Consider the following 16658-nt stretch of genomic DNA (forward strand, 5'->3'; position numbering starts at 1 on the left):
ACATGTGGTGTTGGGCCTGCGGGTGCACAGAAGTCAAGAACTGTGGTTTGAGACCCTCTGCCTAGATTTCAGAAGATGTATGGAAACACCTGGATGTCCATTCAGAAGTTACTGCAAGGGCAGAGCCCTCATGGAAGACCTCTGCTAGGGCACTGCAGCAGGGAAATGTGGGGTTGGAGCCCCCACACAGAATCCCCACTGGGGCACTGCCTAGTAGAGCTGTGAGAAGAGGGCCACCATCCTTCAGACCCCACAATCTGAATCTGATCCACAGACAGCTTGTGCCATGCACCTGGAGAAGCCACAGACACTCAACACCAGCCTGTGAAAGCAGCCAAGAGGGGAGGCTGTACCCTGCAAAGCCAGAGGGGTGGAGCTGCCCAAGACCATGGGTGTCCACCTCTTGCATCAGCATGCCCAGGATGTGGGACATGGAATCAAAGGAGATCATTTTGGAACTTGAAGTTTTAATGACTGCCCTACAGGATTTCAGACTTGCATGGAGCTAGTAGCCCCTTTGTTTTGGCCAATTTCTCTCATTTGGAATGGGTGTATTTATCCAATGCCTGTACCCCCCTTGTATCTAGGAAGTAACTAACTTGCTTTTGATTTTACAGGCTCATAGGTGGAAGGTACTTGCCTTGTCTCAGATGAGACTTTGGACTGTGGACTTTGAGTTAATGCTGGAATGAGTTAAGACTTTAGGGGACTGTTGGAAGGGTATGGTTGTATTTTGAAATGTGAGGATGTAAGATTTGGGAGGGGCCAGGGCAAAATGATATAGTTTGGCTGTTTCCCCATCCAAATCTCATCTTGAATTGTAGTTCCCATAATCCCCATGTATTGTGGGAGGAACCCAGTTGGAGGTAGTTGAATCATGGGGCCAGTTACCCTCATGCTGTTCTGGTGAAATCTCATGGTTTTGTAAGGGGCTTTCCCCCTAGCTCAATCTGCACTTCTCCTTCCTGCTGCTATGTGAAGAAGGCCATGCTTGCTTCCCTTTTCACCATGATGGTAAGTTTCCTGAGGCCTCCCCAGCCACACTGAACTGTGAGTCAATTAAACCTCTTTCCCTTATAAATTACCTAGTCTTAAGTATTTCTTCCTAGCAGTGTGAGAATAGACTAATACATCATGTAAGCCAATTTCTTATAATAAACCTCCATGTATTACACATTGGTTCTCTTTCTCTGGAGAAGCCTGACTAAAACAATAGATATACCAATTAACCCTCCTGCTAGCAGTATGTAAGGGTTCCAATCTATAGATGCCTATTTGCTTACCTTGCCTGCAAGTCTTACTCTCCTACAAGGCTGCAGCTAGTGTAATCTTCCAGGTGGTGAAAGAAAAATCTGGTTTTATGTTGTGTCTCTCTCTAAAAACTATTCAGATATGTCCCCTGTAATGCAGATTACAGATGGAAGTCAGAATTCCATTAGGCACATCAATAACTTTTCAGATTTACTTCTGACATTCTGCTGCCCTGGTGAGCTGCAACTCCTTTTTTAATCACAGAATCTACTGTACTAAAGCTTTTCCTGCAACTGTAAAGTATCATAAGCTAAGCCTCTTTGCTGGTGCAGGCAGGGAGAGAGTCTCACCCTCACAGTGTCTTCCTTTCCTGTAAGGCTGCCTCTCAGGCCACCTCTACGGGTATAGATGGCCTCAGAGCCCAGGGTGTAAACCACATCTTATACACACCCAGTGCCTTAGTCAGAGAGGGCCAGGCTCTGCCTCCTGCATGAACTTTACACCTCCACTGTGCCCTTCTTTAAGCCACCAGTACCCCCAGGACACCCTTCCCTCTCTGTCTTCTCTCTTCCCCAGACCCCAGCCTCTCTAATTAAAATATTCCTTCCAATTCTTCAAAGTCCAGCATGACTTTTCTCTACCATGATCCTCCATGGTTCATTCTGCTGGAGTTAAGGTCTCTGACTCTTCAGAAAAATCAACTGGGGTCACTCTGGTGGTGTCATTTGGCAGCTTGAGAACCTTGGACAAGTGAGTTTACCACCCTAAACCTCAGTGTTGTATCACAGGAACACATTACCTCCCCATGGTGCTTCATAAGGATTAAATGAACTGACACTCAGTTGCATCCTACAGAGCAGGCACCCGGTAAACACTAGGTGGCAGAACATTCTGAGTGGGTCACTCATTTGGGGGGTATTTCTGTAAATGCAACTATATTTGCTTTAACTGACTAATAAAGCCAGAGACACGTAGGTGACAGTAATTTTCTCCATGACCCCACAAACTCTGCCAGAAAGGGCTACCTTGAAAATGTTGTCCCCCAAGTCATCTCTGCATATTTTCTCACAAACTAGGTAAAAACAAATGCATTTATTCTTATCATTAGAGTCTCTAAATCAATTGTTAATAAAGAAATGCCTGTTCTGGAAAGAACACATATTTTCAAATAACTTCATATTAGTAGTACCATTCATTCAGAATAAGATGTCCCATTTGCTCTTAAACTCTAGGCTGAAAGCTGGAGGGGGGTAGCATTGATAGGAGGTGCAATGGCCAAGGTCTCCTTCTTTGAGGGCCCTGGTGGGTTCCCATGTCCCCCAGGCTGAAAGTTGCATCAATTTGCAACTTTATCTGCTGGGACATATGCGAAACTTGGGGCCTTGGAAAGACCACTAGACTTCACTGCACTTCAATGTCATCACCTGTAAAATCAGGCAATACAAATGTTCAAGTGCACATAGGAGATTCAAGGAGGAAGTCTATGAAGATCCAGACTATGTAAAATTCCACACATAATAAGCTATCAGTAAATAGCAAAAATCAACATATTTACAGAGCATAGGGCCCAACTCCTTCATCCTTCTGAAGTTCTTACAATCTATTATATAAACTAGGATTTCTAGATTCCAAGTATGATTTCTTTTTACTATTTAATGTATTTTCAACTCCCCCTTTACAGTATACAAAAGTACAGTATTTGCAATCCCAGTATGTTGTTACTAAAGTACATAAGAAAATTTTAAGCACACCTAAGGTTAATTTTGATATACAAGTAATATTTTTTAAACTCACTATCATTCTTAGTTTAAAAAAGTGAAGCTCTCAAACTCTCAAAATTGGGTAGAATGCCTTCACTAGCCCATTGCATCAATCTGCTCTTTAAAATATAAATGATCAAAACAAGCACAATGGATCATGGCTAAGGATACCATCATGAAGAATTCAAACTAGATGGACAGCTGGTACCCCTTCCTCTGACTGATAACTGACTGCAAATCTCCACATTGTATTTTTTTAAGCCCCATGAAGGGGAGAGTTCTCTTTTCCTAACCTCAAAAAATAGCAGTAATGACAAATCTGGATGAAAACAACAGGAAATATTCCTAAGACCATTCATATGTGATGCTAAAAATCCTACCTTTGCATAACAACCATCATTCAGTTCTTTACAGGTTAGCCCCATCCTCTATCCTGAAAGGTCGAGCTGTTTTCAGTTGGTTGTCCTGTGACAGAAACCAAAACAGCTAATTTGGAACCCAAACTTTAAAGTTGCACCACACAAGGCAGCAGTGGGGAGTGCATCCTGTTCTAGTTTTGGTGGCTCAGGCCTTGTTTCCAATGGCTCACTCTATGTTAAAAGCTTTGCCAATCTTCTACTTCACCTGCCTGGCTGATTTACTACACAGTAAAAACTGCCAAGCAGGGTTTAACAGGTGTCTACATACAACAGCAAATGAGGACTTGTATGGTGAAATGGAGTCTTTAATAAACATTTAACTAAAGAAACATTGCAGGCCGGGCGCGGTGGCTCAAGCCTGTAATCCCAGCACTTTGGGAGGCCGAGACGGGCGGATCACGAGGTCAGGAGATCGAGACCATCCTGGCTAACATGGTGAAACCCCGTCTCTACTAAAAATACAAAAAATTAGCTGGGCAAGGTGGCGGGCGCCTGTAGTCCCAGCTACTCGGGAGGCTGAGGCAGGAGAATGGCGGGAACCCGGGAGGCGGAGCTTGTAGTGAGCCGAGATCACGCCACTGAACTCCAGCCTGGGCGACAGAGCGAGACTCCGTCTCAAAAAAAAAAAAAAACATTGCAGATTGACACTCTATAAGCCTCACCTATATACACAAAATTAGTCTTCACCCTAGCCACACCTAAAGAGAAAGGGAAAACTAAATACATGAAGATGTTTCTTACCTCCTGACCATTTGATATTCCACATATAATTCTGTAATTGTTCTTTTAGCACATAGATCCCTTAAAAATAAAGCACTATTATGTCAGATGTCATATAATGTTCTTATCTGTACAGCCATGGGGTATAATTTGAGAGACAAGAAACACAAGAAACACACAGCTCCAAAAATATTCCCTTCTTTAGATTGTCACTAATATCTGAAAATTTCATTATTAGTCCTTTTGGATCACAAGCATAGGAAATAATAATAAGATGTATCATTCTCTGACTACCATGGGCCAAGTTCTTTAAATATATCATCCCTCAGCCATTCAACAAATAGAATGGTACTACCAACCCAATTTCCTGTTTAGGAATCTGAGATTTAGAGGAATGGAGCAACTAACACAAGGTTGATGGAAAGTGATGACTATAAACCTGAGTGTTTCCAATATACTACAACCAGTTCATGTGGTCATCACTAGAAAGACAAAACCACAGTCTCTGGGAGATAAAGCAAAAAACACTCCAAGGGATCATTGGGTTCTTTCTGACACCACAGCTCAAATTTATGAAGAACGTGTCCTCTCAAGCTAAACCTGGAGGAGGTGAAAGACGGAGCCAGGGCCAAGCATGGTGGCTCATGCCTGTAACCCTGGCACTTTGGGAGGCCAAGGCAGTTGGATCACTTGAGCTCAGGAGTCCAAGACCAGCCTGGGCAACATGTTGAAACCTCATCTCTACAGAAAAAAAAAAAAATACAACAATTAGCCTGGCATGATGTATTAGTCCATTTTCACGCTGCTGATGAAGATATTCCCAAGATTGGGCAATTTACAAGAGAAAGAGGTTTAATTGGACTTACAGCTCCACGTGGCTGGGGAAGCCTCACAATCAAGGTGGAAGACAAGGAGGAGCAAGTCTCGTCTTACATGGATGGCAGCAGGCAAACAGAGCGAGCTTGTGCAGGGGAACTCCTCTTTTTTAAACCATCAGATCTCGTGAGACTTATTCCCTATCATGAAAACACATGGGAAAGACTTGCCCCCATGATTCAATTACCTCCCACCCGGTCCTTCCCACAACACATGAGAATTCAAGATGAGATTTGGGTGGGGACACAGCCAAACCATATCACGTGGTAATGCACACCTGTAGCCCCAGTTACTTGCGGGGCTGAGGTAGGAGAATCACTTGAGCCCAGAAGCTGGAGGTTGCAGTGAGCCAAGATCATGCTGTGGTACTCCAGCCTGGGTGACAAAGTGAGACTTTCTCAAAAAAAAGAAAAGAAAAAATGGAAGGAAGGAAGGAAGGAAGGAGGGAAGGAAGGAGGGGAGGAAGGAAGGAAGGAGAAAAAGAGAGAGAGAGAGAGAAAGAAAGAAACAAACTAACTAACTAACTTAGATTTGGTACTGCAGGAAGAACCTTGAACATCCAGGGGTTGAAGTGAGTGCTGAGTGTCCAGCAGAAGGCAATGGTGCTACATCGCTGTGATAAAGCCCTGAAAGGAAGGCATCAGGATCCTGAACCCATGTGTTGCCAACATCAGTTTAATCAAGGCTTAGGTTATCAATAAGACAACATAAAACCTGCACTTTCTCCTACTACATTCACATTTGAAAGGCATTTCTACTCGGACACAACAGCACAGTCAGAGAAATGAAACAGACTCCCACGATTGCTCCTTCAAAGTCGTAACATCAAAGCATCTAGAAACGGAATTGGAGAATGCCACAGAAATACGAGAAAGCATTCTATAGCTTCTACTTGGGCTTTATAGAAACAAATGTTGTAGGTGGATAAAAAGGGATTAAAAAAAAACTTGCCCTTACCTGACTGTACCACCTGTATCACCTTCTGCCAAGTTCCCTGTGGGTAAGTGTAAAGAGAGCAGGAATAGTAGCCAACATCATCTTGAGAGGCATTCCGAAAGAAAAGAGTCATGTTGTTGGAAGCCATTGTTGAATTCAAAAAGTAAACTCTCTCAGCATAGGGCTTCCTTATGACCATGCCATGAGTAGGGCTGAAAATGGCTATGGAATCCTTCTCGGTCCCGATCTTGAACCACTCCACCTGTGTTAAGATGCCCACTGATGGATATACACATTCTAGAGACATATTCTCAGCAAAGGGAACTGATGTATGCCAAAGCACCTCTTCACATAGAGCTGAAATATACAACATCACATTAATTCTGTTAGCCTTGATGATGGAAACACCAAATCAAATCAGTATCTTACACTTCTGAAGCCCTAGCAAGATAGTGCATTGAGATCATGGTAAAGGATGACAGTTTCTGCCTTCAGCTAAAAAGGTGTCCTACTGATAATTGGAAAACGTAACTTTTAGTTTTTCTGAACAAGTGAAAAATTATCCTAGCCAACTAAAGAGCATTGTAAATTCTGAATATGCCACCCTGTAAGAACAAAAACAGGAGCAAAAATTTTAAATGAAGATATAAAGATCATCTTTACCTCTGTATACATGAAGAAGAGCCAAAAGTAAAGTAGGATAATCCATCTCCGGAAGCTGTTTAAAAGGCTGGTCTATTTAAAAAAATTGCTTTTTATAATGTGACATGCAGATCCCAGCACAATGCAGTTTCCTTCCTCTCAGATGTTATCAGTCGTGTCTTCTTTTTCTAAAGTATGAACACAGGAAAAAGGCCTTAGCTTAAAAGACACAGGTTTACTCTCGTATGACGATGGGCAGATTTCAGTTACTTCTCTCTCGGGGAACCAGTGGGCTTATTTTCAAGCTTTCATTTTCTACAAGGAGTCATTCATTCAACAAACATGTGCTGCATGCATTCTCTGTGCCTAACTCTGCTGTAGGCCATGAGGATACAATAATACAAAAAAAATTTTTAGAACTTACATTCTATGGGGAGGAGGCAGAAACTAAAATAAAGATGTAGAAATATAAATAATAAGTGAAAGGTGGTGCATGCATGGAACAGGGAAGTCCTCAGTGACAGCATAAGATGAGGCAGAGGCTGGAGTGGGTGGAGGGAGCCAATGCCCAGTACTGACAGCCCATGCTGTGGCCTTCCTTTCACCTCTTCCTCCTTGCTGATCTCAGGCATCTGCGTTGGTGAGGACCAAAAAACAGATCAAAAGCCCATCAGATACAAAAGTATGGTGGCCCAGAGCACATGCAGATCTACCATTATGCGAGATTTAACTTTTGATTTTGAAATAATTAGAGTCACAAGAAGTCACAAAGAGAGTACAGAGTACAGAGACGTCCCTGCTCCCAGGTTCTTCCGGGGTCATATCTTACATAATTATAGTACAATATCAAAACAGGATTCATTTTTCAGGTTCATCATTGCTCTCTTCTTTCTTTTATAAAATACAAGTTCTAATTCTTAAGAACTTGTTAGGAACATATTAGCAAGTCAGTGTAAAAAGTATACCCCCAGCGGCCAGGCGCGGTGGCTCAAGCCTGTAATCCCAGCACTTTGGGAGGCCGAGACGGGTGGATCACAAGGTCAGGAGATCGAGACCATCCTGGCTAACCCGGTGAAACCCCATCTCTACTAAAAAAAAAAAAAAAACTAGCCGGGCGAGGTGACGGGCGCCTGTAGTCCCAGCTACTTGGGAGGCTGAGGCAGGAGAATGGCATAAACCCGGGAGGCGGAGCTTGCAGTGAGCTGAGATCTGGCCACTGTACTCCAGCCTGGGCGACAGAGCAAGACTCCGTCTCAAAAAAAAAAAAAAAAGTATACGCCTATAAAAAGAGGAATTGTATAAATGCACTTGACCCTGGTAAGAGTGTCAAAATAGAAGATGAGTAAAAATTGGGAAAAGTAGGAGCAGAAACCACTGAAGACAATTTTATCTAATGCCAACCCTGAACTTTGTGACTCAGTCTCAAAATGTATCAGCAAGCGTCCACTACTCAGCATGAGTATCTAATGTGCGAACTTTCTCAGGGAATATAAAATCAACAATGTAATGATAATCAGAACAAATTGTAATGTGTACATATAATCAAGCATGGTGTTACTTTGTATTTATATGGCATATTTTCTAAAAGCTTTCACATCTGTGATATTATTTGTGCCTCTAGTTGTTTTGTGATGTGGTCAAAAGAGGTATCTGTTATCTCTGTTTTGTAAATAAGTCAATCCAACAATTCCTCCAAATTTTACTGAGTCCTCTGCTTAGTCCCTCGGAAATACAAGCATAAAGAGGACACATCGCCGCTCTCAGGTTATGCATAAGATAGTGGCTCATATCAATTTTAAAGGCAATTTATCACAGCAAAACGTGATCATCTCTACACAAAGTCATTTGCTAAGTTTTATGACAGCCAGAGAGAGGATAAATCATTCTAATAAGATTGTGGAAAAGGTTTTATAGAAAAAGTGGGAGAAAGACAGAGGCGTGACAATGGGGGTGTTTCAGGAAATGGTGTGACTACAGTCTTGCGGGTGGGGAAGTGACCGAAAATGAGACTGAGTCTGGATTGAAAGGTGACGTGAGTGACACACATAAAGGAACTGAAATGTGGCAATCAGAAACCGTGGCGTCATGCTGATATCTGTAACTCCAGCCCCCAGCACAATTCCCCAGGCAAAGCAGGCTCTCAGTAACGCCTGTGATGCCAACACATCCCTGAGAGGAACATGGAGCCGCGCAGCAGCTGATGGAGGAAGGGGTACACACAACTTCGCATTTTGGAAAGATAATCTTGGTCACTGTACAGAACAAACAGGAGTGGCAAGGACATGGAAGACTTCCATCAGAGTTGGAAAAATTAATTTCATCTATTATGTCCAAATGACAAGATTTTCTCCTGACAGGCACCAGCAAAAATAAAACTACAAATCCCAGGCTAAACCAAGTCCAGAGAATTCCTGAGGTCCTCAGGACAGGGTCCCCTAAGTACCCCTCCTGCATTCATATCTTCTGCCTCAGACCTGTGTCCCTTCGCACACGAACACACACATCCATACATGCACATATTGACACACATTGACACACACACACTCAAACGTGTGAACCCACACATGCTCTCCCACACATGCACGCACTCACACACACACATGCACAGTCTCACACATGCACTCACACATGCTCTAGCACACACACACAGCATGCACGCACATACACATACACTCACACACACATGCTCACACACTGTCTCAATCACATGCATGTACACACATACTCTCACATCCACGCACACACACACACATCCATGCACTTACACGTTATCACACTCACATATGCACACTGTCTCACACACTCATACACTATCTCAATCACATGTGTGTGCACACATACTCTCACACATCCACACACACGCATGCACTTACACATGCTCTCACACTCACATGTGCACACTCACACTTTCTCACACACAATCTCACAATCACATGCATGTGCACACATACTCACATATGCATGCACTCACACACATGCACACACTCACACGCATGCACTTATACATGTCCTCACACATGCTCACATATGCACACTGACACACAATCTCACACAATCACATGCATGCGCATACATACTCTCAAACACATACATGCATATACTCACATGCACACACACGCACATGCATGCACTTACACATGCTCACACACATTTGCACACACTCTCACACACTCTGTGTCTCTCTCTCTCACACACACACACACACACACACACACTGCACCTGGAGTGATCTCAAAACAGAGTGTATGGCCAAAGTCTAAAGTACTACCTGCTCTTTTACAGAAAAAGTTTTTCATACCCCCGGTCTAGTTGGAAAGACAGACATCAGACGAACATACAAATAAATGCACAGTTATGAAGCGCATGTCACGTTATGAAAAGGAAGCAACACACACAGGCGTGGGAGAGAATGGCTGGGGCTACAGCCAAGCAGAGGCTGTGTCAGGTTGGCGGTCAGGAAAGGCTCTCGGGCAGTGAAGTGTGTTCTGGAATCTGCAGAAGCAGGAGGCTGTAGCCACATGCAGGGTGTGGCCAGGTGTGAGGACGAGTAGTCCAGGTGGATAGGAGAGCAGGTGCACAAAGTCAGAGACTTTGTGGAAGTTTTTCAATCATTGCAGCTGGATCCATTGAGAGGAGATGGAAACAGAAAGATGTAGAGATGAGTGGGGTGGGAGTACATTTGCCTTATACACTTCCTGATACAATTCTAAGAGCAATTGGAGATTGTTAAGCACCAGAATAATATGATCAGATTTAAATTATTAGAAAGATAACTGACCACCACCCATTTCACTTTCCTCACTCCTGGCAGTATTGTGCCTGAGTTTGAGTATCCACCCCTTTCCACACACCGAGGGATATTATGACAAATCTAAGCTATTCTACTGAAAACTATGATTTTGTGTGCGTGTGCGCGTGTGTGTGTGTGTGTGTGTGCAGAGATGGGAACTTGCTATGTTGCCCAGGCTGCTCTCAAACTCCTGGTCTCAAGTGACCCTCCCACTTCAGCCTCCTGAGTATCTGGGACTACAGGCGTGAGCCACCACACTCAGCTAATTTTTTAAAATTATTTTTTGTGGAGACAGGGTCTTGCTACATTACCCAGGCTTGCTTGGAACTTCTGGACTCAAGTAATCCTGCACTTGTACATGTTGGCCTCCTAAAGTGTTGGGAGTACAGGCATGATCCACCACGCCCAGCCTGAAAACCATGATTGATTTGAGGGGTCAGAGAAGCCAACTATGGCCTGAGTTGGCCCATCAGAGTGAAGAAAGTTACTCACATTCCATGCCAGAAAAACAGCACGGAATGTGAACAATTTCTCTTCTCTCCATCCCTGTTTCTATTTTTATCTCCTCTCATTATGCATGAACAAGAATGCTGTCCTGGTTACCACCGGCAGCCATATCGAAGGACAAACAGGGTGGTAGAGAGAGACAGAACGAACGTGGGGCTCAGATGGCGTTACTGAGCTACTGAATCCACCAACTCTGAAGTCTGAACATATTCTATAGAATTACAAGGGGCCCTGAATAGCCAAAATGGTATTGAAAAAGAAGAAAACGCTGAAAGACTAATATTTCCCAATTTCAAAACTGTAATACACAGCTACAGGAATCAAAACAGTGTGACTATTGGCATATACACAGACAAATAGACCAAGGAAACTGAAATGATCAAAACAGATGTTAGGCAGGATGCGGAGAAAAGAGAACGTTCATACACGGTTTGTGAGAAGGTAAATTAGTGCAACGTCTATGGAAAATAGTTTGGAGATTCCTCAAAGAACTAAAAATAGAATTACCATTAGATCCAGCAGTCCCACTACAGGGTATCTACCCAAAGGAAAAGAAATCAATATATCAAAAATATACCTGTCCTTGTATGTTTATTGCAGCACTATTCACAATAACCAAGATATGGAATCAACCTAAGTGTCCATCAGTGAAGGATAAGATAAAGAAACTGTGGTATATATACACAATGGAATACTACACAACCATAAAAAGAAGGAAGTCTTTTGCAGCAACACAGATAGACTGGGAAGCCATTATATTAAACGAAACAGCTCAGACACAGAAACTCAAATACCGCATGTTCTCACTTATAAATGGGAGCAAAGTAATGTGTACCTATGGACATATAGTATGCAATAATGGACATCAGAGACTTGAAAGAATGGGAGAGTAGGAAGGGGTGAGGGATAGAAATTACTTAATGCGTACAATATATATTATTCAGGTGATGGTTATATTAAAAGTCCAGACTTCACCACTACATAAAACTGCCCTTGTACAAAACTGCCCTTGTACCCCTTGAATTTATACAAATAAAAATAATAACAAGCCCATACATCTATGAACAATTGCTATTCAACAAGGTGCCAACCTCACTGAATGGGAAAAGAACAGCTTCTTCAATAAATGATTCTGGGGCAACTAGATAGCCACATGCCAAAGCACGAAACTGGATCCCCACCTCCCATGAAACACAAAAACTAACTCAAAATGGGTTGACCTAAATATAAGACCTTAGACTGTAGAAATCTTAGAATAAAGCACAAGGGGTAAATTTTCAAGACCTGGAAGTTGGCAGTGGATTCCTAGATATGACACCAAACCTATGGGCAACAAAAGACAAAAAAATAAATTGGACTTACCAAAATTAAAAACTTTTGTGCATCAAAGGACATTTTCAAGAAAGTGAAAAGTCACCCTACAGAATGCAGGCATATATTTTCAAATAATCTATCTGATGATGGTCTAATATCCATAACATATAAGGAACTCTTACACTTTAACATAAAAGAAACAACCCAATTTTCAAATGGGCAAAGTACTTGAATAGACATTTTCTCCAAAACATGCTAAACATTATCAGTCAGCAAGGAAACACAAATACAAACCACAATGAGAACTCACTTTATATCTACTAGGATGGCTATAACCAAAAAGAGAAAAATAAATATGTTAGGGAAAATGTGGAGAAATTGGAACCCTTGTGTACTGCTGCACAAAGGTTGTAAAGAAATGTAAAATAATGCAGCTGCTGTGAAAAACAGTTTAGAGATTCTTCAAAAAGTTCAACAGGATTACTATATGACGCCGCAGTTTTACTCCTAGGTATATACTCCAAAAAATATACTCAAACCAATACTTGCAGACCAATGTTTATAGCAGCATTATTCACAAAAGCCAGAAGGTGGTAACAACCCAAACGTCTGTCAATGGGCGAATGAATGAACAAATTGTGATCAAATCCATACAATGGAATATTACTCAGCCATAAAAAGGAATGAAGGGCTGATGCATGCTACAACATGAATAAGCCTTGACAACATTATGTTAAGTCAAACAATGCAGAAACAAAGGTCACATTGTGTAAGAATCCATTTATATGAAATATCCAGATAGTTAAATCCATGGAGATGGAGAGCAGATTGGTGACTGCCAGGGACTGTTGGAAGGAGGGACTGTTTAAGGTATGGGGTTTTCTTTGAAAATGATGAAATGTTTTAGAATCTGATAAAAGTGGTAGTCGCAGAACATTGTAGATGTACTAAATGCCACCGAACTGTACACTTTAAAATGTTTAATCTTGGCCAGGTGTGGTGGCTCACACCTGTAATCCTAGTACTTTGGGAGGCCAAGGTAGGTGAATCACTTTAGGTCAGGAGTTCAAGATCAGCCTGGCCAACATGGTGAAACCGCATCTCTACTAAAAGTACAAAAATTAGCTGTGCGTGGTGGTGCGCAACTGTAATCCCAGCTACTTGGGAGGCTGAGACAGGAGAATCGCTTGAACCCAGGAGGCATAGGTTGCAGTGAGCCGAGATCGTGCCACTGCACTCCACTCTGGTCAACAGAGCAAGACTCCGTTTAAAAAAAAAAAAAAAAAGTTTAATCTTATGTTGAATAAATCTTAGGAGAACAATGTCATGTGAATTTCACCTCAATTTTTAAAAATTATTGCTAGTGAATAGCAAGAGTTCACATTCACCCCAGGTTTTACCAATGGATGACGCCACCCCACCTTGCTGTTGGCCACGTATTTATCTATTTCAGTTGATCACCCAACCACCCCGGTCCAAAGATGCCAAGTACATTCTAAGAACACAGTACATTATCATAGCACAGTCTAAGCATAGAGTCCATGGACACACTCTGCGTCACAGCTTTGTGATAACAGCTGGAAATAAATAATGCAAAGGATCATGACAGTCGAGGTTGCCAGATAAATGATATATTTTTAAAAATCATTACGTGTTTATTAAACAAATGCCAAAACATATATATTTTCTGAGGGAGGGGTCAGGGTTGGGTAAAGCGGGGTAGAGAGGCAGAAGGGCCGAGGGCCAAGCAGGCATTTGCAACACTGTGCTGCCTTGCATCCTCAGACAAATGAGATGAAACACAGCATCATCCACTCTCGGTGGCTTCTACGATCAGGCCCAGAGCGAACTTCCTCACTCAGGATGAAGAAACGAGGTGCGTGGGAGGAGGACTGGAAAAGGGTACTAACTGGTAATAACTTGTAGGAACTCCTTATTCCCAAGTCATCTAAAGCCAACTAGTCAAGAGATGAAGAAAACTTAAGTGTATTTTCACCCTGGAATCGAAGGCCCTAGAAGTCACGGATTCGAATGAAAGGGGCAGAAAGACTTACAGCTGAAGACAAAGTTCAGCTGTTACGACTTTGCTAGAATGAGCCCGATTTATCAACATCTAACCAAAGACAAATAGAGACGGCGCTTGAGCTATTTTTGTTGCGTCAGCAGCCATTTTTTGCATGATTTATGAAGGGATTTTGGCTTGAGGTTTTTTTTCTAATAGAGCTATCTGTATAAAAGAGCTTTGTCCTCAAGGAAGTCATTAATCAAAATATTACTGGATTTCTCTACTATTAAAAATGTCTCAGCTAACCACAAGAGCATGAATTCATCTCACAAGCTTGCCTCTGAATGCAGACTCCTAGGTGGCCTGGCGGGGTGGGGACAGGGAACACTCTTCAGCCACACTGTTCATCCTCCCGTAGGCTGTCCACGCAGGCAGAACCTTCCCTGTCACCTCAGTTTCGTTGTTTCTGCTACTTACAATATGTCCTGCTTCCCCAGACGTCTCTACGGTTTCTGGGCATTGGGAGGAGTCTCCTGGTGTCTACTCAATGACCCCACCTTCCCCAGTTGATGCAAAAACACCTGATGCGTGTGATGGAGAATGTGCTCTGATATCTTTCGACACTTGCTTGGAAAACAATTCACATGCTGGAAAGCAGAGGACTGCTAACAGAAAACCTAGCTCAACTCAGAACAAGTGACTGGGGCTGGGAAGATAACAGTGTGAGGTCCTTTGCTCCCTCCGCTCTTTCTCAGATGTGAAGGTTTGTCTGCCTGCCTTCTGCTGGGATGCCCCAGCTGTTAAGAGGCTCCTGCTTCCAGTAAGATTTCCACAGGAATACAATAGCCTGGGTTTCTGCTCCCTTCCTCAAATAATCTCATTAAGAGAATCTTTCCAATGTGGGCCGCATGGTCTACTCTAGACCATGATACCCTTAGAACCTTGGCAAGTCATACACATGTCCCCAGGAGTGAGGCTACTGCTGAGTGACCAGTAGAACCCCACTTCCAGTCAACGCAGACTCCCGCTGGGGTTCAGCAGGGATCCTCTAGGACAGGGCTCTGAAACTATGGCCTGAGGGCTGCATGCAGCCCACTGTCTGATTTCCATAAATAGTTTGGTCGGAGACAGTCATGCTCATTTGGTTACATACCATCTACCACTGTTTTTGTGCTTCCATGCTGGAACCAAGAGGGGTCAGGTCACAACTGACACCACGTGGCCTACAAAGCTGTAAATATTAACTATCTGGCCCTTTACAAAAAAAGCTTCCCAACCCTTGAGTAGGATAATAAATCTTTGGATCAAGGACATTTATTATTTAAGTTCATCCTTTTTCAGTCTTAAGCTGGAGAAAAGGAAGATTTAGCTTGATAGACCAGATGCTGGTAAAATTAGCTCAGTTTTCTTATTCTCAAGAACTTTACTATCAGATCTATTATAAACACAATTCTAGAGACAGACTGACAAAAAGTACTTAAATGGCACCCTTTTACTACAAACTGCACCCCTCATTAAACTAACAGTTTACAGAACACTGAGCACTTAACTTACTCCAGCTTTTTCTGGCAGCTCTCTTTTCCTGCTGCATCAACTTGCCATGGTTTCACTGGCAGCCCCCACCCTTTCGCACACAATTGATTTAAAAAGTTGAGCTCAGACACATCCAATCTTTTTTCTGAGAAGGTTACTAACCTTGAGATGTGAGTGCTGCTTGCTCTAACGCTTCTTCCCATCTGTGTCTTGGTTAAGGGCTTTTATCGTATCCTGTTTATCATCGTGTTTATCGCGGCCTCTTAGCCTCAACCCCCTCTTGGTCACTGCAAGCTCCCCGCTGCTCCCTCCCTTAATTAGCACTGCAGGAGCTGCAGGGAGATTTCAGCCCACTCGGGAGCTGACTCTGCCTGTGCCCCTGAGCTCTTCTCTCTACTAGAACTTCTTCAGATAGCAACTGAAGTGAAGCACTAATATTTCATGAAGCGAGGTTTTTTGAAGTCAGGTTTACCTGTTTCTGGAAGCAGCTTTACCATTGCAGCTACCCAGACTCATTTCAAACTCAGATAAAGTTCTGTCCGTCTTTTCCCCAAAGAATCTACAATTTGAAAGGACGCATTTCTCCTTTGTTCTAGCTCTAAATAGAAACTACACTCCCTGCCGAAATCAGAGTTTGTTTCTCGCCTTTTCTTCCCCGTTTTCTTTTTCTGCCAATCAAAGCACGTTAGATTCAGCTGTCTCTTTAAGTCAAGAAGCTTCCTTATCTCTGCCCATATCTAAGTATGTTTCAGTCTTACTTTCTAGATACTCTTTTTTTTTCTTTGCCTCCCATTCTCCGACAGAAAAAGTACACAAGTTGGTGTTTCCTGAGAACTAACCGTGCATGTTTAGCTGCTTTTTAGCAGCACCAGGCCATGGCAAAGTTAGTTTTATTGATTCCTTTG

At 42.7% G+C, this 16658-nt stretch overlaps 1 protein-coding gene across 4 annotated transcripts in view; it reads right to left on the reverse strand.

Annotated features, from left to right (window-relative positions):
* CD226 (CD226 molecule) overlaps positions 1–16348 on the reverse strand; it is a 97831-nt gene extending 81483 nt beyond the window's left edge. Inside the window, exons 1-3 of one of the 4 annotated variants that reach the window (XM_011944084.1) lie at positions 15912–16348; positions 6626–6697; positions 5984–6319 (exon numbers count right to left, since the gene is read on the reverse strand). In XM_011944084.1, the coding sequence (XP_011799474.1) occupies positions 5984–6319; positions 6626–6671 (382 nt within the window). In that variant the 5' untranslated portion in view covers positions 6672–6697; positions 15912–16348. Of the gene's footprint in view, positions 1–3391; positions 3477–5983; positions 6320–6625; positions 7104–15911 lie in introns of those variants that run through there. The other 3 variants (XM_011944086.1, XM_011944083.1, XM_011944085.1) reach the window with 3 other exon arrangements.
* Positions 16349–16658: the final 310 nt, after the last annotated feature.

This window comes from Colobus angolensis, unplaced genomic scaffold, assembly GCF_000951035.1.
Source record: "Colobus angolensis palliatus isolate OR3802 unplaced genomic scaffold, Cang.pa_1.0 Scaffold225, whole genome shotgun sequence".
Classification (NCBI taxonomy): Eukaryota; Metazoa; Chordata; class Mammalia; order Primates; family Cercopithecidae; genus Colobus; species Colobus angolensis.